This window comes from Phaseolus vulgaris, chromosome 5, assembly GCF_051622355.1.
Source record: "Phaseolus vulgaris cultivar YP4 chromosome 5, ASM5162235v1, whole genome shotgun sequence".
In the NCBI taxonomy this organism is placed as follows: domain Eukaryota; kingdom Viridiplantae; phylum Streptophyta; class Magnoliopsida; order Fabales; family Fabaceae; genus Phaseolus; species Phaseolus vulgaris.
In genome coordinates, this window is record NC_143502.1 from 13462031 (window position 1) to 13490000 (window position 27970).

Here is a 27970-nt window from a genome sequence, read left to right on the forward strand (position 1 = left end):
GGGCGTGAAGGTGCAGGCCTTTCAGCCTGAGAAGATGAAGCATCGCGCGCTCGCGGTGGGTCGCGTGCTTGTGAAGAAGGGTTTCGTGATGAAGGAGGTGGATTTGGGGTGATCTTGGAGCGAGTCATGATGGAAGCTGCAAAGGAAGAAGACAGGAAAAGGCAATCAGGACTCGCAGGGGCTAACTCTAACCATGAACGAAGGGTGAAAAGACGAACGAACGAAGGTTCGTTGCAACAAAGATAAAGCCCTAAGTTACGAAGAAGGAGAAATAGCAAAATCAACCCACAACGTATGCACCAGACAGTTACAGGATGATGCGAATCGGTTAAAATGCAGTAAAACCCAGCAGAAGAAGGAAAGGAAGTACCTTTTTATGATCAGGAAGGCGATGAAGAATGTTGGTGATTCGGGAAGTTGAAGAACGTCGAGAGCTTTTTTCGCAGAAGAAGGTTGGAGCGTTCGAGAATACGAAGAAAAGCGATGGAACAGTGGAGCGAAAATGGGTTTAAGGGTTTTTCGAAATGGGTTTGGGAAGCGCAAACGTTAACCGAAGGTAACCGTTGATGAAGCCACGTGTCGAGCGATGGGTGAGGGGTTTGGTGGAGCGTCAGAGGAGCAGAAGGTACAACCGCTTGAAATTCCGCGCCAGTGCCACGTAGATCGGTATTGGCGTGACTCTTTTAGTCTTTTCGCTGGACAAGTCTTCGCTTAAGACTGGGGGGCTTGTGTACCGCCCTGGTAGTCGGAAGTGACGACGTGGCACCCAGCTACAGTGTAGGCGTGTTGACAAGGCGCCAGATCCGCAGAAGGGAAGGAAGTCGGGGGGCTCGTGTAGTCGCCAGTTATTAAGTTGGCGTGCTCCGATCTCCAGCATACCAGGCGATCGCCCAGTTGAAGATGAAGTCGCCAGATGGTAAACTCAGGCGACCAAGTGATTGGAGATCGCCAGAACAAGCACATCGCCGAAGATGAAGGTGGTGCAGATTATGAAGGCGGCCGGCGAGACCACAGGGAAGATGTACGAAGGCATCCCAACTCGCCAGTTCCAGTAGAGATCGCACTCCCAAGTTAGCTATGCACTGGGCAGTACCATGCATAAGTAACTTAGCCAAATGGAAGATGGAAGCAGCGCCCAAGTCAAGGAGGCTCCAGATGATGGCACGTGTACGACTGGATGCGAGCCACGTGTCCGGATCTGTAACTGCCAGGAGAGAGAAAGTGACCAGGTATATAAGAGTTCTCAACGAACTTTCTGAGGTACGCACGTTCAGATTATACTCTTTACGCTTGCGAGTTCTAGAGCACACTGTGAGAGAGAGAACATTGCACGGTTCCTTGAGATTTCTTGAGCGTTCTTGCTCTCAGTATTTGGTGGTTCGGTCACTGACTTAGGCGTTGGAGTGCGATTGGCCGCAGGGGCGCCGCTCTGTTCTTTTGCAGGTTCTTGAGGTGGATCTTGGAGAAGGACGGACGTTTGAAGCGGTGCGCAAGTCGATCCTTAGACGAGGCAGTTTCCAGCGTTCTGGTCAACAGGCATGATCAGAAGCCAAATTGAAATTGGAAGAACAAAACAAGAACATAAACACAAAGAACAAAGGTGTAATGGAAAATGGAAGAAGAGATGAAGGAAAGAAAGCTTATGATGGTGGATAAGAGAAGAACACGCTACTCAGAGTGTGGATTCTCCAAGATAAGTGTGGAGGGTCGCCACTTGAAGAGCTTTCAACTCTCAAAAGATAAGACCTAAGCTAGAGCATACAAGCCTCATACAATTTGTGCATAGTTTTTCTTCTATATCAAATTTCAACATGAAGATACATGGAGTAAGGCACCCTATTTATAAGAATGGGTGCCTTGGAAAACAAGATGAGCAAGGATATGATGGTAAATGTGTGAGAGGGTTGTCTTTGGGGTTTGACTAAGTCAAAACCACACCTTAGGCTACTTCTAGAAACTAGGTCAAAAACAAGCTAAAATGATAACTATACACCGCCTATCATGCTAAAGGCACATATTCTAGCCTATCTTGCTATTTTAACCCCTAAAGTAAGCCAAATTTATTTACAACTTGTTTTATTCTTAAGAAGACCAAAGGAAGAACATTTGATGTTCTGGTCTTTGTCCATTTCTCCATCTGGTAAGGTGTGCTAGATCCTTGGTGGGGTCTTCATTTGAAAGTTGAGATGACCTTTCATAGTGTGAATGGTAATTTGAGTCTTTGGTTATCTCCTTGTTGGCTTGGATTGTATCATGATGGCTTCTATAACTCAACTTGGAAGGGTAAAAATCAATTTTCAAAATAAGATAATCCTTCCAACTCCTATAAAGAATCCACCTCACAAAAATAACATCCTTCTTCTTCTAGGACAAAATCGCGAACCAAAACCTCAAGTACTAAATGTTTTAAATGCTTAGGTTTTGGGCACATAACTGCCAACTCTCTAACAAAATGAACTATGATGGTTAAGGGGGGGATAGTCGTAAGTGACCATAGTGATCAATCTTCTCGGTCTAACTCCCCTTCCCCTTCAAAATCCCCTAGTGAAAATGAATATGAATTTCCTTGTGAAGGTGACTTATTGGTGATAAGGCGAATGTTGGGAACAATTCCAAAACATTTGGATTACACACAAAGAGAAAATAATTTCCACACCCGCTGCCTTATCAATAACAAGTTATGTTCAATGATAATAGACTGGGCTAGTTGTACTAATGTGGCATGTACAAGAGTAGTGGAGAAACTTGGAATACCCACTATCTCATACAAAGCCCTATAAACTTCAGTGGCTTAGTGCCAAAGGAGAAATCATGGTAAATAAACAAGTCCTCATAACTTTTGCTATAGCAAAGTATCAAGATGAGGTTTTACGTGATGTTGTACCAATGGAAGCAACACATATTCTTTTGGGAAGGCCTAGGCAATATGATAGACAAGTTCTACATGATAGCCTGACGAACAAAATGTCTTTTAACTTCCAAGGGCACAAGGTTATCTTAAAACCCCTTTCTCCCAAAGAAGTTCACGAGGACCAAATAAAAATGAAAAACAAAAGAGAAAATGAAAAAGATAACGAAAGAACAGATAAACTAGGTCATAATATATCACCTTACACTACAAAAACAATCATGTTGACCCGTGTCGGACTGCAAACTGTACCTCCAAGGTGTTCTTCTTCCTTCTCTTTTTCATTACCCAATAAATCTAAATAGTTGATAATTGGGACATTGAAGTTTTGGGATGAAATTCAAACCCCTCCTAAATGTTCTCACCTTCTAAGAGGATTTTCATAAAAAAGTTCTTTCATCCCCAAATATTCTTTCCCAACATGGCTTGTATCTAGAACTTCCCCTTTTGAACTCCCCACGCTTCAAAAACATGAGTTTACTTCACATACCACAATTCACAATATCTTATTTGTGAACAAACTGACTATGTTATCTGCGGGAGTTCTAAATTCAAGGTCGAATTCTCTCCAACTTGAGGGGCATGATATACTCCAAGAAGACAAACATATGACCAAGGACTCAAGAGACAATTCACACGGTGAGTAGTCATTTCAGCAATTAAGTTAAGGCCCCAACAAAGAATCGACAAACCTTAGCAGAAGAAGAACGGGGCATACACCAGAACATCAACTATTCTTTCTTCTGGTCTTCTTAAAAATAAAAACATGTTGTAAATAACTTGGGCTCACTTTGGGGTCAAAATAGTAGAATAGGCTAGAGTAGGTTCAATTAGCATAATAGGGGGTGTATTTATCATTTTAGCTTGTGCCTAGTCCATTAGGGTTAGAATGTAGCCTCAACTTCTGGAAGTTATGCCTAATGGATGGTTTTGACCATGGTCAACAACACCTTAGGCAACCCTCTCCCCTTCCTTTTCTACCCCTCACTCATCTTGCCCTCCAAGTCTCTCCTTCCTATATAAAGGGTGCCTTCCTCCATGTATTTACACATTGAAATTTTAAGTAAAGAAACTCTGCTTGAGTGAATTGAGAGTCTAAGTACTCCTTTTTATCTGGGTCTTATCTTGGGTGGGTAGTATCCTAAGTGGCAGCTCTTGCATCACTCATCTTGGAGTCCCTCTGCTCCAAGTGGCGTGAATTCCCTTTCTAATTCATAAGTTCTTTTCATCCCTTCATCTTTTTCCTTCTTTATTTGTGCCATTATCCATTTCCATTTCATGTTCTTTAATGTTCCTTTCATTCGGTCATTATTTATCATTTTAGTCTTGTTTCGTTTCCTCTTTTATGTTCTCTTCAATTTCACACTTTTGCATCATTGTCACCATATTATTGTGTTTTTCTCTTTGTCCTTGTGAAGTGAACATTCACACTTACTTAACCACTTGGTTGAGTTCGTGTTCATTGGGGATCTTCTTAGGGTTCTCACCTTTAAATTGCTAAAATCCAAAATCTAAAAAAAGGTGAAACCTTTAAAATGTTTAATCTAAAATCAACTCACATCAAGTATCCCCAGGTGATTTAGCCCTCCAAGGAGAGGTAGGACGCAACGGAGATGGTACAACCAAAAAAGTAGAGACCTCCACATGATGATCATCAATAGGAGTTGTATCTGGATGTACTACAAGTTGTGACTCTGAAACCTTGGCTTGCATAACAACAGGTGAGTTCCTTACCATCCCCGATTCTAAAATATCCGAAGTGGGAATGAACAACCTCTACCTGGGCGAGGACCTATCATGATCCAAGGCATCATCGAGAGGAGGCATATGTGTAAAATCATTGATGAGGACCAAGGAGAGAGGGCGCCTACTGACCAAGCCCAACCCATGACCTCAGCATCCACCATACCTCAGAGGATAACTAGGAGCAGAGCACAAACTCTGGGTGCTGAGCATCAATTGGTTTCCCTTTTTGTAATTTTCATAAAGTAGGTCTATATAGCATAAATAGGAGGTGAAGATATAAGAATGGGCCTATGAGAAGTCCATTAGGGTAGGAAGGAAACCCCAACTTCTTGAATGATGTATATGGTGTGGCTTTGACCAAAGTCCACCCTAAAAACCGCACCACTTTTCCCTTTCCCCTTCTACCCTCATTTCTTGTTTTCCAAGGCTATTCATCCTATAAATAGGAGGTCTCCCTCATTGTATTTACAAGTTGAATGAAATAGAGAAAAGTTACTCTGCTCATTTTTGTGTGTGAATTATTAGTGAGGCTTGTCCTCTTAGTCTTAGTCTTATCTTGTGAGTTTTGAGAGCTCTCAAGTGGCGGCATCCTTCATTTATCTTGGAGTCATTTCACCATCCAAGTGTCGTGCAACGATTCTCAATTCCATTTCTCATAAGCTTCCTTTTCCTTCATCTTTTCCTTCCATTATCATTCCTTTCTATTCATAAACAAGTTCTTATTTTGCTTCCTTATGTCTATTCGGTTTTTATATGTTGCTCTTGTTTTCCTTATGTAATTTCGCACCATATCTTATCATCATCTTCACCATATAATTGTATTTTCCTTTTGCCTTTGTGAAATGAACCTTCACATCTACTTAACCACTTGGTTAAGTTAATGTCCAGTGGGGATTTTCCTTAGGTTTTCACTCTTTAATTGTCTTAAAATCTCAATCATAAATCTACAGTGTCACCTAAATGAACAATCCTAAAATCAACTCACATCATGTGGTTATCAGAGCTTAGGTTGTTATGCTTAATTTGCTTGAGTTGATTGGCACTTTACAATTTCTTTACATTCTAGCACCTTTAACTCTTGTCTTTAAATTCAAGTACCTTTAAATTCTTGTCATTATTTTCTTTCTTTTTATTTTCCAGCACTTTAATTCTTGCAGAATTTTTTTCGGCCATTTTTAATATTCATAGCATTTTTCGTTTTGAATATGTTTCTTTTTATGTCTTTTGTTGATCTAGCCTTTTACTTTGAATCTTATGTTCATTGGTGTTCTAGGAGTCTTTGTTTTGATTCTACTTGCTTTTAGTTTTGAAGTTTGAAAAGTAATTAGAAACTAGTTTTTAGTAGAAGTAGATTTAAAGTTCCAAACACATGATTTCAAGTGTTTAATTATATTTAATCCAACCAAAATTTTTTGTGAAAATTGAAAGTTCTTGAAAACTATGCATAATGCAAATTATGGTCATTCTTTTCCATAAGTCACACTTAGTATTAAAAAAAAAACAGTGACACACAACAACAAAGAATAGTTTACAAAGCATCTTTGGTTATCACTTTGCAAAGACAATCATTTTTCAAAATATGGATTCAACTTGATTGGCAAATTGTTTTCAACCTTGTGGAATTTTTTAACCTTTGCTTTAGCATTTTTCTAAAAAGAAAAGTTTCATAGTGATGAGAATCAAATAAAGGAGGCTTTTATTAATGAAGGGAGAGGTCATTCACCTACACATTTGAAGTTCTTCCTTCTAGTCTTTTCAAAATTAAAAAGAAGACATAAAATAAAGAGAGGATCAAGCCATAAAGCCAAAGAAGTCTACAAGCTTTCAAGAATAGGCTTCATTTAAATATCTCTCTTTATAGTTTCTTTTATAAATTTGTAAATAATATAGAATGTTTAAATACATAGTTTTTAGGAAAGGTGCTTAGAGGGAAACCTTAGATACCTCTTTTGTAAAAGCATCTTTAGGCATTAGTTTAGAATTTTCTAGAAGGTGACTCTTCATGCTTCACTTTAGGTGCTAGAAGTGAGTAGCATGCAAGGGACTTTTGGTTAGCTTGTTTTGTAAGCTTCATGACCAGCCCTTGCTCCTATAAAAGGAGGGCTTAGGTCCTTCATAATGCAGATTTGGAATTTGTAGTAAAGAAACTCTCCCAATTTGGTGATTGAGTGAGTGAGATTTGATTTCTCCTCTTCCTAGTCTCATCTTGAGAGCCTTGGTTCCCTCAAGTGGCGGCAATTCACACTTATCTTGGAGCAATCACACTTCAAGTGGCGTGTTCATCAATCAAGTTCTTCATCCACATAAGTTTCCTCTCTTCTCCATATAGTTCTTCCATTTCCATGTCCATATGAACTCTAAAACAAGTGTAGTTTCTTTTATTCGGTTCATCTTCCTTTTCTTGCACTTTTGTTCGGTTCTTTTCAATTTCTTACTGTTTTAATTCAGTTCAGTAGCTCCTTTTCATGTTTTGTTCGGTTCAATTGCTTTCTTTAGAGTTTCAATCGGTTCATTTACTTTTCCTCTCATTTTAATCGGTTCAATTTGACAATAATTGGAACTTCCATATGAGTTTGTGTTTTGGCACTAGTTTTGGTGAGTTCTTGTTCATAGAACCTTGATCCAATTCTATGATAAAGTGCCTATCTCATAACCAACTCAAGATGATTCCTAAGAATGTCAAGAATCATTCTAATTGTGCTAGTGGAATCACATCACATAGTGTCATAGTTTCATAGTTTTATTCTTTTGTTCCTTTTCTTATTTGTCATCTTTTTCAAAGTTTTGTCATCATCTCTTAATTCAAAATTGGTTTAGCTTTTCTTGTTTAAGCTTTTCTTGTTTGTCTTTTATTTCTTTTCCTCAAGTTTTGTGGTGATTTTCCTTTGAGCAAGTGTTGAGGCTTTGACCTTTTTCACTTGAGAGTGTTTCAACCACAAGAAAGACCTTGGCTAAGGGAGGAACTCTTGTTTGTTGAGTGCCTTAGAGTGTTTTTTCTTCAAGTGACGCAAACTTTACTTTCTTACTAACTTTTTTTCTTTAATTGTTTGTTCTTTGTGTTGCTTGTTTGTTTTTATGGCTCATATTTTAAATGGAGAATCTTCTAAACCCCAATCTCCCCAAAGTACATTCCCTGTGGGAGAATTGGTGGCGACCAAGAGATGTATAACACAAAAAGATGAGGAGATGAGGCAAATGGAGGAAAAACTCCAAAGGCTAGAATCGACCTATGATAGACCTCAAAGAGGAAGGAGACATAATCCAAGGCGTAAATCAAGAAGTTACCAAAACTATGGTAGCCATGAAGAAGAGGACGAATGGAGAATGCATCATTTTGATGATAGGCGCCAAAATGTGGCAAAGCATTTTTAACCATTTGTAAAATTACCTAGTTTTAGTGGGAAAGGTGACCCAATGTTTACTTAGGATGGGAGGTTAAGGTAGAACAAATCTATAATGTACATGAGGTCCAAGATGAACAAAAAGTTAAGCTAGCCTCCTTAGAATTTTTGGATTATGCCATGCAATGGTGGCACAAAACTGTAATGGACATTAGTTTAAACAAGAGGTTAACCGTGGTCTCTTGGGAGGATTTGAAATTATGTATGCGTGCTAGATTTGTGCCTCCACACTATAGGAAAGAGCTCTTGTTGAAGCTCCAACGACTTCAACACGGAACACAAAGTGTGGATGCTTATTTTAAGGAACTTCAAACAACTTTAACAAAGATTGACATGCATGAAAGTGAGGAATAAAAAATGGCTAGATTTGTAAGTGGCCTAAGAAGAGATATCCAAGATGTGGTGGAACTCTATGAGTACTCCTCTTTAGAAAAGTTGGTTCACCTTGCCATCAAGGTAGAATCACAAATTTCAAAGAAAACCTCTTTCCAAAATTCTCATAATGATAGCTTTTACCACTCTTCTTGGAAAAAAAAAAACAAAACTTCTTCAACTTTTCCCTCCAATTTTGTTAAGGAGTCCACTTACAAACCTAGGGATTCTAAACCCTCAACTTCAACTCCAAAATCCCCTACTAAAACCTCAAGTAGAAAATGCTTTAAATGTTTAGGTTTTGGTCACATTGCTTCAAATTGTCCTTCCAAACGCAATATGATGGTGTATGAAGGGGTAGTCCTAAGCGACCATAGTTCACAAAGATCTAGGTCTCCCAACCCTTGTGAGAGTCCATGTGAAGGCAACTTATTAGTAGTGAGACGAATGCTAAGACAAGTTTTAAAGCCCTTTAATGAAAGTCAAAGAGAAAATATTTTTCACACTAGATGTCTCATTAATGATAAATTGTGTTCTTTAATAGTGAATGGAGGGAGTTCTGTGAATGTGTCAAGCACAAGAGTAGTAGATAAATTTGGATTGTCTACTATCTCTCATGCTAAGCCCTATAAGATTCAATGGTTAAGCGAAGAGGGGGAGATCATAGTCAATAAGCAAGTCCTCAAAGCCTTTTCTATTGGAAAATATAAGGATGAGGTCTTGTGTGATGTTGTACCTATGGAAGCTACTCATATTCTTTTAGATAGGCCATGGCAATATGATAGAAAAACTCTTCATGATGGCCTTACCAACAAAATCTCTTTCAATTTCCATGGGCATAAGGTCACACTAAAGTCTCTCTCACCAAAGGAAGTACATGAGGACCAACTTAAAATGAAAGAAAAGAGAGAAAACGAAAAAGAAAAAAAGAATTCTAAGAGAAGCCTTCTCATTTCCCCACAAAAGGTAAAAAATGTAATGCTTTCCCAAAAGAACATTTTCATAGCTTTCCTTGGGACTCTTAAGAGTGAGTTGGTGTTAGATAGTCCTTCTTGTTTGGAAAATTTGGTAAAGGAATTTGAAGATGTTTTTCAAGACCCCCCAAAATGATTACCTCCTCTAAGGGGCATTGAACACCAAATAGATTTCATACCCGGTGCTTCTATACCAAATAGGCCTGCATATGGGACCAATCCAACCGAGGCCAAGGAAATTCAACAACAAGTAGAGGAATTAATAGCTAAGGGGTGGGTGCAAGATAGCATGAGTCCTTGTGCTATGCATGTAATTCTTGTCCCTAAAATGGATGGGAGTTGGAGGATGTGTACGGATTATCGTGCCATAAACAACATAACCACCAAGTACAGGCATCCCATTCTTAGATTAGATGACTTGTTGGATGAATTACATGGATCTCAAATAGTTACCAAAATTGATCTTCAGAGTGGTTATGACCAAATCCGGATTAAACCGGGGGCTGAATAGAAAACCGCCTTTAAGACCAAGCTTGGTTTATATGAGTGGTTAGTCATGCCGTTTAGCTTGACCAATGCTCCAAGTACCTTCATGCGAAGTGTATAGTAGTGTATTTTGATGACATTCTTATCTATAGCTTGTCTTTAGAGGATCATGAGAAGCATGTTAGGCAAGTGTTAGAAACCCTTAGGAAGGAGAGTTTGTATGCTAATTTTGTTAAATGTATGTTTGCATTAGACCATATAGACTTCCTAGGGTTTGTTGTGAGTTCCAAAGGGGTGCATGTAGATAAAGAAAAGGTTGCAGCAATTCAACATTGGCCAACACCCACCAATGTTAATGAGGTACGAAGTTTTCATGGACTTGCTAGTTTTTATAGGTGGTTTGTGAAAGACTTTAGTACCATTGCCGCACCTCTAAATGCCATAGTAAAGAAGGATATGGTGTTTAAATGAGGACACGACCAAATTGAAACTTTTGAAACTTTGAAAGAAAAATGGACTAAGGCCCCCATTTTAGCCCTTCCTAACTTTGCTAAGACATTTAAAATAGAATGTGATGCCTCAAACATAGGCATTAGGGTTGTCCTCCTTCAAGAGGGTCACCCCATAGCTTATTTTAGTGAGAAACTCAAGGAGAGTCATCTAAACTACTCCACCTATGATAAAGAACTTTATCCTCTTGTTAGATCCTTGCAAAATTGGTAACACTACCTTTTTCCAAAGGAGTTTGTGATACATAGTGATCATGAATCCGTTAAATATTTGAAAAGCCAAAGCAAGCTTAATAAGAGACATGCTAAATGGGTGGAGTTCATTGAGCAATTTCCTTATGTGATCAAACATAAGCAACGTAAAACAAATGTTGTTGCAGATGCTCTTTCAAGAAGGTATACCTTGCTAAATTTTTTGGATGTTCAATTCTTAGGTTTTGATCACATAAAGGAAATCTATAAAGAAGACCTTGATTTCTCTCTCATCTATCAAGAGTGTTTAAAAGGAGGGCACAAAGAATTTTTTATCTATGATGGTTTTATTTTCAAATGAAAAAGACTTTGTGTTCCCCATGGGTCTTTACGATAATCTCTTGTTAGAGAGGCCCACGAGGGTGGTCTTATGGGACACTTTGGGGTAGCTAAGACTTTAGATACATTGCATGAGCATTTCTTTTGGTCCCACTTGCGCAAATTCGTAAATAGCTTCTATGACAAATGCATAACATGTAGGAAGGCTAAGTCTAAAGTGCAACCCCATGGTTTATATACCCATCTTCCCATCCCGACTATGCCTTGGGTAGACATTGTAAGAATTGATGGCTTAAACAAGAGGAGGGGGGTGAATTGTTTTATCAAAGATTTTCGCAAACACTTGCTTTAGAATGAATCCTTAACAAACAACTCAGATAAACGCTTAAGGATGGCAATCAAACAATCCAACCGGTTAAGGAAATAGTTATCAGAATTTCAACTAGTTAAAGTCACGATTTAATCGATTGTTTATAGCCGCGAAAATATCAAACAGTTTGAGAGTTTCAGAGAAAGAGAGATTTACACAAAGAGTTTATACTGGTTCACTCAATCCCTGAGCTACATCCAGTTGTCAATCAAACCACTGAGTTCTACTAGCAATCAATCACATATTACAAGAATACACCACAAAGAGGTCACTTTGAATCCCACAAAGCCTACTCACCCCCTTTGCACACAAAACACCTCAAGACAGAACACCCTCTGCCTTTACAGGATTTCAATAACAAACAGTATGTAATATGAACAATTACAAGATACTAAACAAGATAGAAAGCACCTGGATTTACAGAACCAGAGATCCTATGATCAGCACTTGTCATCACACAACAAAGCTTGAAACCACTCTTGCTTTTTTTTTAAACTCTTTCACAAACCAAAACTCTTTCTCAAATCTGAATGAATACTTGTTGTATTTTTTTCGTTTCTTTTGATTTGAAAACAAAACTATATTTATAGCCTTTCAAAAGCTACCATTGAAGGCAGTTTTTTTCACTACAACTAATTAAAATAGGTTTTCGAAATATTGTTATGAAAACACACATTTAACCAGCTGAAACCACGATTTAACCGGTAATGGCTCAAGCAGTCACACAACTGATTCAAAACTTCCAGCCAGCTAAGTGACAAACAACCGGTTATTTCGACAAATCAATCGGTTGTTTCTCCTTTGCTTGGAAAAAACACTTAGTTGTTTTAAAACATATTTAATCAAGCTTTGTGTAGGCTTTCAAGGACTGATCTTACAAAGATTCTAAACACCCTAATCTAAACCCAAACCTAGAAAGCAACACAGCTTCAGGCTTTATGTGGATTTGATACATCAAAGCTCCCATCTTAACAATCTCCCCCTATTTGATGGAGACAAATCCTTGGGATGCTTCAGGAATGTTCTTTGTTTAAAATCTGTTGAATCCTGCATTCATTGAACAAACACAAGGTAATCTAATCCAAAACAGATATACACCAGAAACTAGTTCTCACTAGATGACTTCCAGAAGGAACATCAACCAAATCAGATGAGAAGCTAGCACACAACACAGATGCATAACAAATAAACAATCGGTTATTTCGCAGGAATAACCAGTTAAAATTTTGTAAAACAGTTTTAACAAAACTTAAATCTAAACCAGTTAAAACAGTTAAAGTAGTTTATAATAGAAATGTTCAAAAGCAATAAAAGCACAATTAAGAACATTACAAATCCCAACAATTTCTCCCCCTATTTCTCTCATCAAATAGACAAATGGTAGGATTAAAAACATTATAAAGAAAAAGAAAAAAATTGAAAGTAATTAAGCTAGAATGAAGGACTATCCTCCCTTTCAAATTGTAGTTCCAAAATCTGTCTCTCGACTTCTTCAATTTGCTCATCCAGTGAGAAAAAACGTGTATCCATGTTGCTGAACCTTAACTCACACATGTCATAGAGGTTCCTTTGATTATCAACAAAGGTGTCCATGCGATTAATCACTAGCCTTTCAAAAGGTGACATTGTAGTCATCCTTTCTCCCATGTTGGTGTCATTTTGATCATCTTCTTGAGTTGCAGCAGTTGGTTCATCTTGCATTGTTGGTTCCTCAAGTTCATCACCTTCATTTCTTCCACTTGGGCCAGCTTGGTCACCATCCTTGCTCACCCATCTTCCACCAATCTTAGTAAATCCCATCTTACTAAGGGATTCACTATTGATTTCACTGAAGGGCTTGATTACCTCAGCTAGATCTTCTTCTATGTTCACTTCAAAATAATGAAGAAAGTTAGAAATCAAAATAGCATAACCTCATGGCTTTTTGCATGTGTTCTTTGATTGTGTGAATCCAGTTGATCTTCACTTTGTTCATGATACAGTAGATCAAAAGAAGATCTTCTTCAAAGAGGGTTGAATGATTGCTCCCCTTAGGTGTGAGAATCCATGAAACAATGAAAGCCACAAGCCTTTCATCAAGCTTTAGTCCTCCAACAGAAAAATTCCTCACTTTGGAGTGGGGATTCTTGAGACAACCTTTGTAAAACTGAATTTTGTTGAACTCTTCCACTACTCCAAGATTTCCCCTATTGATCCTCAGTCCAGAGGATTTCAGCCCCGTCACAACAGGCCATACATCACTTGTGATGCCATATCTACACCCTTGTCATGTGAAATAAGTGAGTCATCACTAAATTGAAGGTTAGGGTAAAATACCTTCACTAGATCAGGATATATGTTCCCAGTGAGCTCTAGGAATCTATTCAAATTTTGTTCCTTCAGGATACTTCTCACAGAATCCAGCTTTTGTTGTTTCATCCATGTGAAGGAGACCATTTTTGTTGTGTTCACATTCTTTCTACTTGTTTCAAGGAGATACTTGTTTATGAGAGTAGCATCACCCGAAAACCATCCTTCAAGCTTTCCAGTGCTCTTAACACCCCTTGATTTCATCCTTTTTGCTGAGGGAGGAGTGTCAGCCATTGTCTAATTCAAAAGAAATTTCTGCAGAGTAAGTTTTTAGAGTAAAAGAAAAGAATAACCGGTTGTGTGTGTGAGAGAATACTGCAGTTGTATGTACTTATTTTATAGCAGAGAAAATATGATCAAAGCTGGTTGTTTTCAACACTTAAAGCGAATCAAAACTGAACCATAAAGCTGACATAGTCAGTCAAATCAGAAAGGTACAGATTCACATGTGATTTTGACTAAGCATTAAAGACAGTTTTGATTTTCAAGATTTGAAGGAATCTGATCCATTAATAGAAGATGCAACAAAGTTATACTATATTCAAACATGTAATTAATACAATCTTGACCATATATGTCACTGGGTTGAACAGAATCACAAACCAGAATTTTTTTAAAAAAATAACAGATTTGCCTAATTTTTGCCAAAGAGAAAACAATCCTTTGTTTCGAAGAAACAATTGGTTGAATTTTTGTTATGATGAAATACAAACAAATTTTCAATTTCTCGTGTTGTATTCAATCAGTATTGCTTACAAAATATTTATTGTAAAAAAAGTAGATGAAATACACAACAATTACAAATTAGACATAGAGTATATACTTAATTGAATTTTAAGAAAAACTTGTTTTCAACAAGGAAAAATAATTTTATTCACAAATTTCAGATTACACAAATACAGGCATTTCAAGAAATCAACACTAGACTTTGGCATGTACATAAATCTTCTTGAGGTCCTTCCCTTATTGAACCTTCAAGTAAAGTCAGAAATCTGCAAAATAGAACTTTTGTCAAATTACAAGATTTTATCCCTTAAAGAATTTGGGACCTTTTGAGTTAGATTTGTCTTTTGAGCCAACAATACATCTAGGAATCCACTTAAAGATGCCCTTAGGTACAAGAGATTTACGAAACCTGTAGTATCTGACAGAGTGACCTTTCTTCATGCAATAAAAGCATGTAACAACCAGTTGAACCGACTTTTTAACCGATTGTTTTTGTGGAGCATGTGAAAAAGGTTTTGAAACTTTATTTTTCTTGCTCTGAGGGTAGAAGCCTAAACCTGATTTTCCAAAAACACAGTTTTGAGATGTAAGAACGTCTTCAAAATTGGACTTTTACTTCAAAATTGGGTTTCATTAAAAGCATCAAGCAATTGATAGTAGGTGGTACCTTTACTTGATGAAATATAACTCATGCTACTTGTTACTGATGCTAGAAAACACATATTAACTTCCTCATCATCTGAAGAACTTGAGGATGAGACATCATTGTTATCCCATGCTACATATGCTTTCTTAGTTTTTCCCTTTTTCTCCTTCTTGAAGTCTCCATTTTCTTTAACTTCATTGTTTAGACATTCAACTTTGATATGACCCTGTTCTCCACAGCCATAGCAAGTATACTTATTAGAATTGAATTCACTAGATTTCTTTGAACCATACCTTTTGGAAGCTTGTCTCTTTCTCAAGAATTTGCTGAATATTCTTGATAACAGACTTATGTTCTCCTCTTCACTTTCACTGGAATCTGGTTGCTGTTTGCAAGCCTTAAGAGTTATGCTTTTGTTGTGCTTGTCTTCACTCTCTTGGACATTCAACTTTGATATGACCCTGTTCTCCACAGCCATAGCAAGTATACTTATTAGAATTGAATTCACTAGATTTCTTTGAACCATACCTTTTAGAAACTTGTCTCTTTCTCAAGAATTTGTTGAATATTCTTGATAACAGACTTATGTTCTCCTCTTCACTTTCACTGGAATCTGGTTGCTGTTTGCAAGCCTTAAGAGTTATGCTTTTGTTGTGCTTGTCTTCACTCTCTTGGACAACAAGCCTATGAATCTCAATCTCATGTTCTCTAAGCTTACCAAACAGAGATGCCATAGACATTGAGGCGAGATCCTTTGATTCAGAGATGGCAGTGACCTTTGGCTACCATGTTCTCTCAAGACACTTCAGTATATTGATGTTAAGCTCTTCTTCATCAAACGTCTTACCAAGACTAATAAGATGGTTCACAATGTGAGAAAACCTATTTTGCACATCCCAAATAGATTCTCCCTTTTGCATCCTGAACAGTTCATACTCTTGAATCAGAGGATGCTTCCTTGCTCTCTTGACATCAGTTGTGCCTTCATGTGTGACCTCTAAGATGTCCCACATTTCTTTGGTCGAGCTGCATTGTGAAACCCTGAAAAACTCATCACATCTTAGAGCAGATGTTATAATATTTTTAGCTATCCAATCAAACTTAACTTTCTTATTTTCTGCCTCAGTCCATTCAGATGAAGGTTTATTAACAAAAACCTCATCTCTTTTGACTTGAGGTATAAATGGACCATTTTCAATTGATTCCCAAATACCCTTATCGGTTGAGTGTATGAAAATTTTCATTATGACTTTCCAAAACTAGTAGTTAACCCAACAAAACAGTGGTGGCCTGTTTATTGAGGCACCTTCCCCAAACGGCATTTTATCAGCCATTAAAAAATATTTTTCAAAAAACAGAAACAAGGACTTGAGTAATTTTCAAGAACCTAACTCTTGATGCCAATTGTAAGAATTGATGGCTTAAACAAGAGGGGGGGGGGGGGGAGGGTGAATTGTTTTATCAAAGATTTTCGCAAACACTTGCTTCAGAATGAATCCTTAACAAAAAAACTCAGATAAGGGCTTAAAGAAGGCAATCAAACAATCCAACAAAATAGTTATCAGAATTTCAACCGGTTAAAGTCACAATTTAATCAGTTGTTTATAGCAGCGAAAATATCAAACAATTTGAGAGTTTGAGAGAAAGAGAGATTTACACACAGAGTTTATACTGGTTCACTCAATCCCTGAGCTACATCCAGTTCTCATTCCAACCACTGAGTTCCACTAGCAATCAATCACAGATTACAAGTATACACCACAAAGAGGTCACTTTGAATCCCACAAAGCCTACTCACCCCCTTTGCACACAAAACACCTCAAGACAAAACACCCTCTGCCTTTACAGGATTTCAACAACAAACAGTATGTAAGATGAACAATTACAAGATACTAAACAAGATAGAAAGCACCTGGATTTACAAAACCAGAGATCTTATGATCAACACTTTTCACCACACAGCAAAGCTTGAAAGCACTCTTGCTTTTTTTTAAAAAAAAAACTCTTTCACAAACCAAAACTTTTTCTCAAATCTGAATGAATACTTGTTGTATTTTTTCGTGTCTTTTGATTTGAAAACGAAGCTATATTTATAGCCTTTGAAAAGCTATCGTTGAAGGCAATTTTGTTTCACTAAAACAGGTTTTCAAAATACTGTTATAAAAACACACATTTAATCGGTTGAAACCACGATTTAACCGGTTGAATGGCTTAAGAAGTTACACAACTGATTCAAAAAGCAGTTTTAAAACTTCCAGCCAGCTAAGTGACAAACAACCGGTTATTTCAACAAATCAATCGATTGTTTTTCCTTTGCTTGGAAAAAAACACTGAGTTGTTTTAATATAGATTTAATCAAGCTTTGTGTAGGCTTTCAAGGACTGATCTTACAAAGATTCTAAACACCCTAATCTAAACCCAAACCTAGAAAGTAGCATAGCTTCAGGCTTCATGTGGATTTGATACATCAAAGCTCTCATCTTCAACAATATGGTGCCTTACTCCGTGTATTTTCAAGTTGAATTTTGATACAGAAGGAAAACTCTGCACAATTTGTGTGAGACTTGTGTTCTCTTAGGTTAGGTCTTATCTTCTGAGAGTTAAGAGCTCTTCAAGTGGCGGCCCTCCACACTTATCTTGGAGAATCCACACTCCTTGTGGTGTGTCCTTCTCTTGTCTACCACTATAAGCTTTCTTTCCTTCATCTCTTCTTCCATTTTTAGTTGCACCTTTGTTCTTTGTGTTTATGTTCTTCTTTTGTTCTTCCAATTTCAATTTGGCTTCCTTCATCATATTTATTTCTTTTATGTCTTTTCAATTCCACAATATGCATCATTTTCACAATATAATGTGTTTTTCCTCTTGCCTTTGGAAGTGAACCTTCACACTTGCTTAACCACTCGGTTAAGCCCTAAGTCTCACCTTATATTTGTTAAAATCCCAAATCATAAACAAAGTGTCACTCTTAAAATGGATAAATCTAAAATTAACACATATTCACATGCATAATCTAAATAAGATTATCTTTAAAGATCTAGTGTGGGTTTACCTAAACTCAAGTTTGAGAAAGACCATATATGTGAAGCATGTCAAAAGGGGAAGCAAATCAAACATTCTTTCAAACTGAAAAATGTTGTTTCTACTTCAAAACCCCTTGATCTGCTGCATATGGATTTATTTGGTCCTTTAGAAACCATGAGTCTTGGTCTAAACTACTATGCTCTATTCATTGTTGATGATTTCTTTAGGTTTACATGGACATTGTTCTTGGAATCCAAGAGTGATGCATATTCTGCATTCAAAAAGCTTGCCAAGAGATTACAAAATGTGAAAAATAGTAACATTTGTGCCATTCGAAGTGATCATGGAGGTGAATTTCAAAATGAAAAATTCAGTGCTTTTGTGAGAAATTTAGAATCTTTCAGAACTTCTCTGCTCTTAGAACTCCTCAACAAAATGGGGTTGTGGAAAGGAAGAATGGGTCTCTTGAGGAACTTGCTAGAACCATTTTAAGTGAGTCCTCTTTGGCAAAATACTTTTGGGCTGATTCTGTTAGCACAACTTATTATGTGACGAATATGGTCCTAATTAGACCAATTTTGAAGAAAACTCCTTATGAACTGTTTAATGGGAGAAAAACCAACATTGGTCATTTAAAAGTGTTTGGCCGCAAGTGTTACATTTTAAACAATGGAAAAGAAAACCTTGGCAATTTTTATGAAAAAGCGGATGATGGTATCTTTCTTGGTTATTCATTAACTAGCCATGCATATAGAGTGTATAACAAGAAGCTTATGATTGTAGAAAAGTTTGTTCATGTTGTATTTGATGAGACTAACCATGCAGAACATGAACCTATGAAGAATCATACAGAAGAAGATGATCAAAACATCACTCTACAAAAACTGGAACCCTACCCAGAAAAACAACTAATTGATTCTACGAAACAATCGGTTGAAATTCTGCAACAGAGTGATCTTCTCAAGGAATGGAGGATTCCTAGAGATCTTTATGTGGAGAATATTATTGGGCGGATTAATAAGGGTGTTTCTACTAGAACCTTTGTGATGGAGATCAAGCTCAAGAGGACATGGAGGCCAATCAACAAGGTCAAGAAGAGGTAGAGGCACAAATGGAGGACGCCCATGGAGGTCAAAGCCCACCTCAAAGGCTTACAAGAAGCATGTTCAAAGCTTTAGGAGCTAGAGGACATTTATTTTCTCTTTTTGTAATTTCTTTGGTTGAAGGTGCTTAGAGGGAAACATTAGAAACCTCTTTTGTTATAGCATCTTTTAGGCTTTAGTTAGGAGCTTTAGGAGGGGGGTGTATTAGTAGATAGGTGTAGGAGTAGATATATCCCCATGATCTATATACTCCTCTTCCTATCCCTTCAATGCCTTGGGTAGATATATCTATGGATTTCATCTTAGGCTTGCCCAAGACATCAAAGGGAAAGGACTCCATTTTTGTGGTAGTGGATCGTTTTTCAAAGATGGCTCACTTTATTCCTTGCCACAAAGTGGATGATGCATGCCACATTGCAAACCTCTTCTTTCAAGAAGTGGTTCGCCTACAAGGGATTCCTAGGTCTATAGTGTCCGATAGAGATCCCAAGTTCTTGAGTCACTTTTGGAAGACCTTGTGGGGTAAGCTTGGGACTAAGCTTTTATTTTCTACCACTTGCCACCCACAAACTGATGGTCAAACCGAGGTGGTGAATAGAACTTTGGGACAACTATTGAGATGTTTTATTTCGGGGAATCCTAGAGTGTGGGAGAATTTACTACCCCATGTTGAGTTTGCATATAATCGTGTAGTAAATTCTACCACCTCACATTCTCCTTTTGAGGTAGTCTATGGGTTTAATCCCCTAACACCTCTTGATCTTCTTCCTATTCCCCTTCTTGGAGATGTCTTGTGCAAAGATGGGGATGAAAAGGCTTCTTTTGTGAAAACTTTGCATAAAGACATCAAGAAGAGAATTGAGAAGAAGGTTGGCAAGTATGCTGAACTTGCCAATAAGAGGAGAAAAGCATTGTTGTTTGATGAGGGCGATTGGGTTTGGCTTCACTTGAGGAAGGATCGCTTTCCTACTCAAAGGAAGTCCAAACTAATGCCTCGAGGGGATGGACCTTTCCAAATCCTCAAGAGGATTAATGACAATGCTTATGAGTTAGATATGCTTGATACATTCTTAGGAAGTCATACTTTTAATGTCAGCGATCTAACTCCTTTTTCTGTAGGTCTCCAGAATTCGTGGTCGAATTCTCTCCAACTCGGGGAGTATGATGGAGATCAAGCTCAAGAAGACATGGAGGCCAATCAACAAGGTCAAGAAGAGGTAGAGGCACAAATGGAGGACGCCCATGGAGGTCAAAGCCCACCTCAAAGGCTTACAAGAAGCATGTTCAAAGCTTTAGGAGCTAGAGGACATTTATTTTCTCTTTTTGTAATTTCTTTAGTTGAAGGTGCTTAGAGGGAAACATTAGAAACCTCTTTTGTTATAGCATCTTTTAGGCTTTAGTTAGGAGCTTTAGGGGGGGGTGTATTAGTAGATAGGTGTAGGAGAGGAATAGGAGGTGCCAAAGTGAAGGAAGAGGTCACACCTTCCTCATGCCTTGTAAATAGGCGCCGGTTTAGGGGGGAAATTTGAATTGTTTAGCTTGCATTTTTCAGCACCTTAGGCTATAAATAGAGGTGCTCTCTTTGTAAATTTCAGATTTGAATTTTAGAGAAAAGAAACTATACTCAAATTTTGAGTGATCATTGGAGAGCTTTTGAGCCTTCTTCTCTAGTCTCATCTTGAAGGATCCATGGTGTCCTCAAGTGGCGGCAGCACACTCATCTAGGAGCAACCATCCTTCTAGTGGCGTGATCATCCAACCATTCTTCCATCTTCGTGAGCACTCTCTTCTCCTTCCTTTCTTCTTTTGTTAATTCCTTGTCTTAGCTTGTTTCCTTGTTGAATTTGGTTCGTCAGTTTCATTTTATTTGTGTTGCTTCGGTTCTTTTATGGTGCTTTGCTGTTCTTCATCTTTCTTCTTCATTTTCCAGCTTTTTGTTCGGTTCAATTTAATTTCAAGCATTCAAATTCAGTTTGCTTAGCTTTTGTGCCTTTTTGTTCGGTTCAATTTGACAATAATTGGATCTTCTATATGAGTTTGTGTTTTGGCACTAGTTTTGGTGAGTTCTTGTTCATAGAACCTTGATCCATTTCTATGATAAAGTGCCTAGCTCTTAACCAACTCAAGATGATTCCTAAGAATGTCAAGAATCAATCTAATTATGCCAGTGGAATCACATCACTTTGTCTTTAATTACTATAAACATATGGCATTTGTGTCTCACATTGAACCTAAATCTATAGGTGAGGCACTGAAGGATGAAAGTTGGATTGCTGCTATTGAAGAAGAGTTGAATTAATTCACCAGAAATGAAGTGTGGACTCTGGTTCCTCAATCTGAAAGCATGAATGTAATTGGAATCAAGTGGGTATTAAGAAACAAACTAGATAAGCTGGTGTGATTACAAGAAACAAAGCTAGGTTAGTTGCCAAAGGTTACAATCAAGAGGAAGGCATAAACTATGATGAAACCTTTGCACCTGTGGTAAGATTGGAAGTTATAAGATTGTCGCTTGCCTTTGCGTGCATGAGTGGTTTCAAACTGTTCCAAATGGATGTGAAGAGTTCCTTTTTAAATGGGTTCATCAATGAGGAGGTTTATGTCTCACAACCACCTGATTTTGAGGATCATCAACTTCCTAATCATGTTTATAAGCTGAAGAACGCTTTGTATGGGCTTAAACAAGCTCCAAGATAGTGGTATGAGAGACTTAGAAAATTTCCTTTTGTCTCATAGCTATGAGAGAGGCAAAATTGATAAGACTTTTTTCATTAAAAAGTCCAAATCTATTATCATTTTAGTTCAAATTTATGTTGATGATATCATATTTGGTGCTACTAATGATAGTTTGTGTGAAGAATTTGTGCCAGCAATACAAAGGGAGTTTGAAATGTCTATGATGGGAGAATTATCCTTCTTCTTAGGGTTGCAGGTTAAGCAATCAAAGGATGGCATCTTCCTTAGCCAAACCAAGTATTGCTAAGAGATTCTCAAGAAGTTTAAAATGGAAAACTGTAAAGAAGCATCCACACCAATGTCCACAAACTATTATATGGATGCTGAATTGGCTGGAACAACAGTAGATCAAACCAAATTCAGAGGATTGATTGGTTCCTTGCATTATCTTATTACTAGCAGGCCAAACATCATGTTTGGAGTTTGTCTTTGTGCAGGTTTTTCTTCATAAGAAATGAGTTGAGTATTCTTGATTATCATATTCTTACTTAATTTTGTTCTTATAAACTTGTCTTGCTCTATTTAAGAAGACAAATAGGGGGAGATTTATCTAGTTTTATGTGTTGAACTACTGCAATTTATCTGGTTTTTATCTGGTTTAAATCCAATGCATATTTGTTGTTGCTTTGCTCTGATTCTGCATCTATGGTTTTCACACTGATTTGGCTGGTTTTCTTGTTGGAAACCACATGATGAAAACCGGTTCTACAAGATGATTTGAAGATGGTTAAAGATGAATGCACTAAATCGAAAAAGAGTTCACATCCATCTAGCTCTAGAGGTAATGAATCATATGGGGAACAAAGCCTTAGGATCAATAAATATTATCAACCACCCCCTAGGAGAGCTAGAAAAGAAAGAAAAGAAAGCATTAAGGAGGTTAGGGTAGATCTACCTTATTTCCATGGGAAAGAAAATGTAGAAGCCTATCTCGATTGGGAAATGAAGGTAGAACAATTGTTTGCTTGCCATATAGTAAGTGAGGAAAGAAAGGTACCCTTAGCCACCCTAAGTTTTCAAGATAATGCTATGTATTGGTGGAATGCCCTTGAGAGTAAAAGGCGCCTTCATAAGGACCCTCCCATAGAGTATTGGAATGATCTTAGGGGAGCTTTAAGACGCCGCCATATTCCCTCCTACCACAATAGGAAGCCAATGGACAAACTCCAAGGACTTCATAAAAAAAATCTAAGTGTAGAAGAATATTGGCAAAAAATGATGTTATATATAATAAGGGCAGGGATTAATGAAGATAATCATACCACCATATCTAGATTTTTAAGTGGTCTCAAACTTGAGATAAGAAACAAAGTTGAACTTTTACCTTATAGAGATTTAAATGACTTGATTCAACTTAGCATTAAAGTTGAAAAACAAATTTTGAGAAAACAATCAAGTCAAAAACAAAGTTCGTACTCTGTATCTTATGACAAGGATGAGTTCCAAAGAGGCGAAGAACATATAAAAGAAACATCTCTAAAACTTTCCCAAAACCTAGTCGAGCTTATCTCACACACTCAAGCTAGAGAAATTCAATGTTTAGAATGTCTTGGTAAGGGTCATTTAGCATCTAATTGTTCCAATGAAAGATCTATGATCTTAAGGAACAAAGATGAATATAGTAGCCAAGAAAAAGAAACTAGTGAGAGTGAAGAAAATGAGAAAAAGAAAAAGAAAGATATAGAAAAGCTAAGTGAGGGGTTGTGTGAATCTAGAAAGAATGAGGAATATCTTACAACATCCCTTACAAGCATAGTGAAAAAATAACCCTTAAAAGGGGATTGCATAGATAAATATGTCGTAGATTATTTTGAGCATGTGCTAAAATATCACCAACAAGTGAGGGTCAAGTTATCTATAGGCATCTACAAAGACAAATTTTTATGTGAGGTAGTGCCTAAAAAAACTTGTCATGTCTTATTAAGACGACCATTGCAAAGTGTTAAAATTTCCATGCTCAATGGTCGTACCAACGAGACTACCTTCACACATAAAAAAGAAATTCTTCATGAAGGAGAACTCATGGGCCAATTTGGAGTTGATAAAATTCTAAAGCTTTTTAAAGGAAAATTCTTTTGGTCACCCATGAGGAAATATATTCAAAGACATTACCCTAGATGTATTTCTTATTTTAAAACTAACTCTAAGGCAATGTCTCATGAACTCCATGCTCTTCACCTTTTGCAAGTGCTCCATGGGAAGACATAAGCATAGATTTTATATTAGAAATTCCTAGGACAATAAAAGGTTTTGATTCCATTTTTATGGTTATGGATAAGCTCTTCTTTAGAGAAGTGATAAGACTTCATGGTTTATCTCCAAGCATAGTGTTAGATAGAGATCCAAAATATGAAAACCATTTTTTGAGGATTCTTTCGGAAAAACTTGGAACTAAGTTGAACTTTTTAATTTCTTATCATCCTCAAACGAGTAGCCAAAATGAAGTTGAAAATATAACTCTTTCTACTATGCTTAGAGTAATCATGAGAGACAATCACAACTCTAGGGATAATTATGCAAACAATAAAGTAGTTCACAAGACTACTAATATTTCTTCATTTGAAGTTGTATATGGGTTTGATCCTCTTACTCCTTTAGATTTATTACCACTTCCTAATACACATACCTTTGTACATAAGGAAGGAGTTATAAAAGCTGAATTTGTTAAAAAAATGCATGAGAGGATTCAAGAACAAACACAACAACAAATAGAGAAATATTATCAAAAGTTGCCAAAAACAATAGAAAAACAAGAGGAATGGCAACTTCATAAAGTTGATTTTTATACAACTGCTTCAACTAACTCATTTGCTTTGTTTGATGATTCCCATAGATGGACGTTTGATCCGGGAGGACGAGCATAGTTGTCAAAGCAAGAGGCTGCTATCCGAGATCGACCCTATGGATCTAAGGATAGATTTTCTCAAGAAGGAGGAGATGATGGACACCATCCAGCCATATACATCCACCTACTAATGACGAGGATGAAGCCTTGGATTTGAGGACAAATCCTTTTTAAGAGGGAGGGGATGATGGAAGAGGCCCCAACACCAATCCATTGAAAGGCCACCAAAATATCAAATTGAGGCAACCACTAGAGTTATGGTCAAAGAGGGGTCAAGAGGACACATTCTACATGTCATAAACTCTAGTGTAGAATAGTTTTACATTTTTGTCAAAACTAGCATAGTTTAATTCTTTTTTATTTTTGTTGAAACATGCAAAGTGGTACTTAGAAGGTTAACCTAAGTTTAATTAGAGTTTCCTACTCCTAATTAAACTTAGGTCCAACCCACATTTAGTCTAAGTGGAGCGTAAGGTTCTAGAACCCCTAGCACATGGAAGAATTCTAGAACCTACCTCACATGTGCTGAATTTAGGAGCCACCTTCCCATGTGCCAACATTTGAATTTCCCTCCAATTCTCTTTTCATTTTCAGCCCACTCTTGCTATATATAGAGGAGTTTGGGTCATGTAAATTCAAGATTAATTCATTAGTGAAATGCTGCCAATTTTGTGCCATTCTCACTCTTTGCCTAAAACCTCTATGGATTAGGCTCTAAATCTTCCTAAACATTCACCTTCCAAGAAGAGTAGGCCTCACCTCTCTCAAATCATACTTCTCATGCACCTTCAAGATAACCATCACTCTTAGGAGGATCTTGTTCCACCATCAATTCATGGAGCTTCCGCAACTCACCTCAAAAACCGCAAAGAAGAAGACACAAATCCATCATGGCCTCCTTTTTGTGCCTTAGTAGCAAAATTCTTGAAAAAGTGAAGTCGTGGTTTTTGAGCAATCTTTGTGGGAAAACGTCACAAATGCATCCAAAATGAGGTGTGAAAAGTTTGGTTGCAAAAGGAATTGATCTTGGTTGGGTTTTGACTTAGCCAAGTTTGATGGCTTGGAGTGAAATCGTGGTTTTTGAGCAATCTTGGTAGGGAATTGTCACAAATACATCCAAAATGAGGTGTCAAGAGTTTGGTTGCAAAAGGAATTGATCTTTGTTGGGTTTTGGCCTAGCCAAGTTTGGTGGCTTGGCCTAGTTTCTGTGCTTTGGTAGGAAAATTCGGGAAAAAGTGAAGTCGTGGTTTTTGAGCAATCTTTGTGGGAAATTGTCACAAATGCATCCAAAATGAGGTGTGAAAAGTCTGGTTGCAAAAAGAATTGATCTTGGTTAGGTTTTGGCTTAGCCAAGTTCGGTGGCTTGGCCTAGTTTTTGTGCCTTCGTAGCAAAATTGGTGAAAAAGTGCAGTCGTGGTTTTTGAACGATCTTTGTAGGAAATTATCACAAATGCGTCCAAAATGAGGTGTGAAAAGTTTGGTTGCAAAAGGAATTGATCTTGGTTGGGTTTTGGCTTAGCCAAGTTTGGTGGCTTGGCTTTTTGTGCCTTGGTAGCAAAATTGGTGAAAAAGTGAAGTCGTGGTTTTTGAACAATCTTTGTGGGGAATTGTCCCAAATGCATCCAAAATGAGGTGTTAAAATTTTGGTTGCTAAAGGAATTGATCTTGGTTCAGTTTTGCCTTAGCGAAGTTTGGTGGCTTGGCCTAGTCTTTGTGCCTTGGTAGCAAAATTGGTGAAAAAGTGAAGTCGTGGTTTTTTAGTAATCTTTTTGGGAAATTGTCACAAATACATCCAAGATGAGGTGAGAAAAGTTTGGTTGCAAAAGGAATTGATCTTGGTTGGATTTTCGCTTAGCCAAGTTTAGTGGCTTGGCCTTGTTTTTGTGCCTTGGTAGCAAAATTGGTGAAAATCTGAAGTCGTGGTTTTTTAGTAATCTTTGTGGAAAATTGTCACAAATTCATCCAAAATAAGGTGTGAAAAGTGTGGTTGCAAAAGGAATTTATCTTGGTTGGGTTTTGGCTTAGCCAAGTTTGGTGGCTTGGCTTAGTTTTTGTTCCTTGGTAGCAAAATTGGTGAAAAAGTGAAGTCGTGGTTTTTGAGCAATCTCTTTGGGGAATTGTCACAAATGCGTCCAAAATAAGGTGTGAAAAGTTTGGTTGCAAAAGGAATTGATCTTAGTTGGGCTTTGGCTTAGCCATGTTTGTTGGTTTGGCCTACTTTTTGTGCCTTGGTAGCAATATTGGTGAAAAAGTGAAATCGTGGTTTTTGAGCAATCCTGGTGGGAAATTGTCACAAATGCATCCAAAATGAGGTGTGAAAAATGTGGTTGCAAAAGGAATTGATGTTGGTCAGGTTTTGGCTTAGCCAAGTTTGGTGGCCTGGCTTTGTTTTTGTGCCTTGGTAGCAAAATTGGTGAAAAACTGAAGTCATCGTTTTTGAGCAATCTTGGTGGGGAATTGTCACAAATGCATCCTAGATGAGGTGTGAAAAGTTTGGTAGCAAAAGGAATTGATATTGGTTGGGTTTTGGCTTAGCCAAGTTTGGTGACTTGGCATTTTGTCCCTTGGTAGCAAAATTGGTGAAAAAGTGAAGTTGTGGTTTTTGAGCAATCTTGGTGGGGAATTGTCACAAATGCATCCAAAATGAGGTGTGAAGAGTTTGATTGCAAAAGGAATTGATCTTGAATGGGTTTTGGCGTAGCTAAGTTTGGTGGCTTGGCTTTTTGTGCCTTGGTAGCAAAATTGGTGAAAAAGTGAAGTCGTCGTTTTTGAACAATCTTGGTGGGGAATTGTCCCAAATGCATCTAAAATGAGGTGTGAAAAGTTTGGTTGCTAAAGGAATTGATCTTGGTTGAGTTTTGCCTTAGCCAAGTTTGGTGGCTTGGCCTAGTCTTTTTTCCTTGGTAGCAAAATTGGTGGAAAAGTGAAGTCATGGTTTTTTAGTAATCTTTTTGGGAAATTATCACAAATGCATCCAAGATGAGGTGAGAAAAGTTTGGCTGCAAAAGGAATTGATCTTGGTTGGATTTTCGCTTAGCCAAGTTTAGTGGCTTGGCCTTGTTTTTGTGCCTTGGTAGCAAAATTGGTGAATTACTGTAGTCGTGGTTTTTGAGTAATCTTTGTGGAAAATTTTCACAAATTCATCCAAAATGAGGTGTAAAAATTTTGGTTGCAAAAGGAATTTATCTTGGTTGGGTTTTGGCTTAGCCAAGTTTGGTGGCTTGGCTTAGTTTTTGTGCCTTGGTAG

General features: G+C 37.5%; 1 protein-coding gene across 1 annotated transcript; it reads right to left on the bottom strand.

Moving 5' to 3' along the window:
• Positions 1 to 15800: 15800 nt before the first annotated feature.
• On the bottom strand, positions 15801 to 16262 carry LOC137833985 (uncharacterized). Its single transcript, XM_068642053.1, has one exon. The coding sequence runs from the start codon at positions 16260 to 16262 to the stop codon at positions 15801 to 15803; it is 462 nt and encodes a 153-aa protein (XP_068498154.1).
• Between the last annotated feature and the right edge of the window lie 11708 nt (positions 16263 to 27970).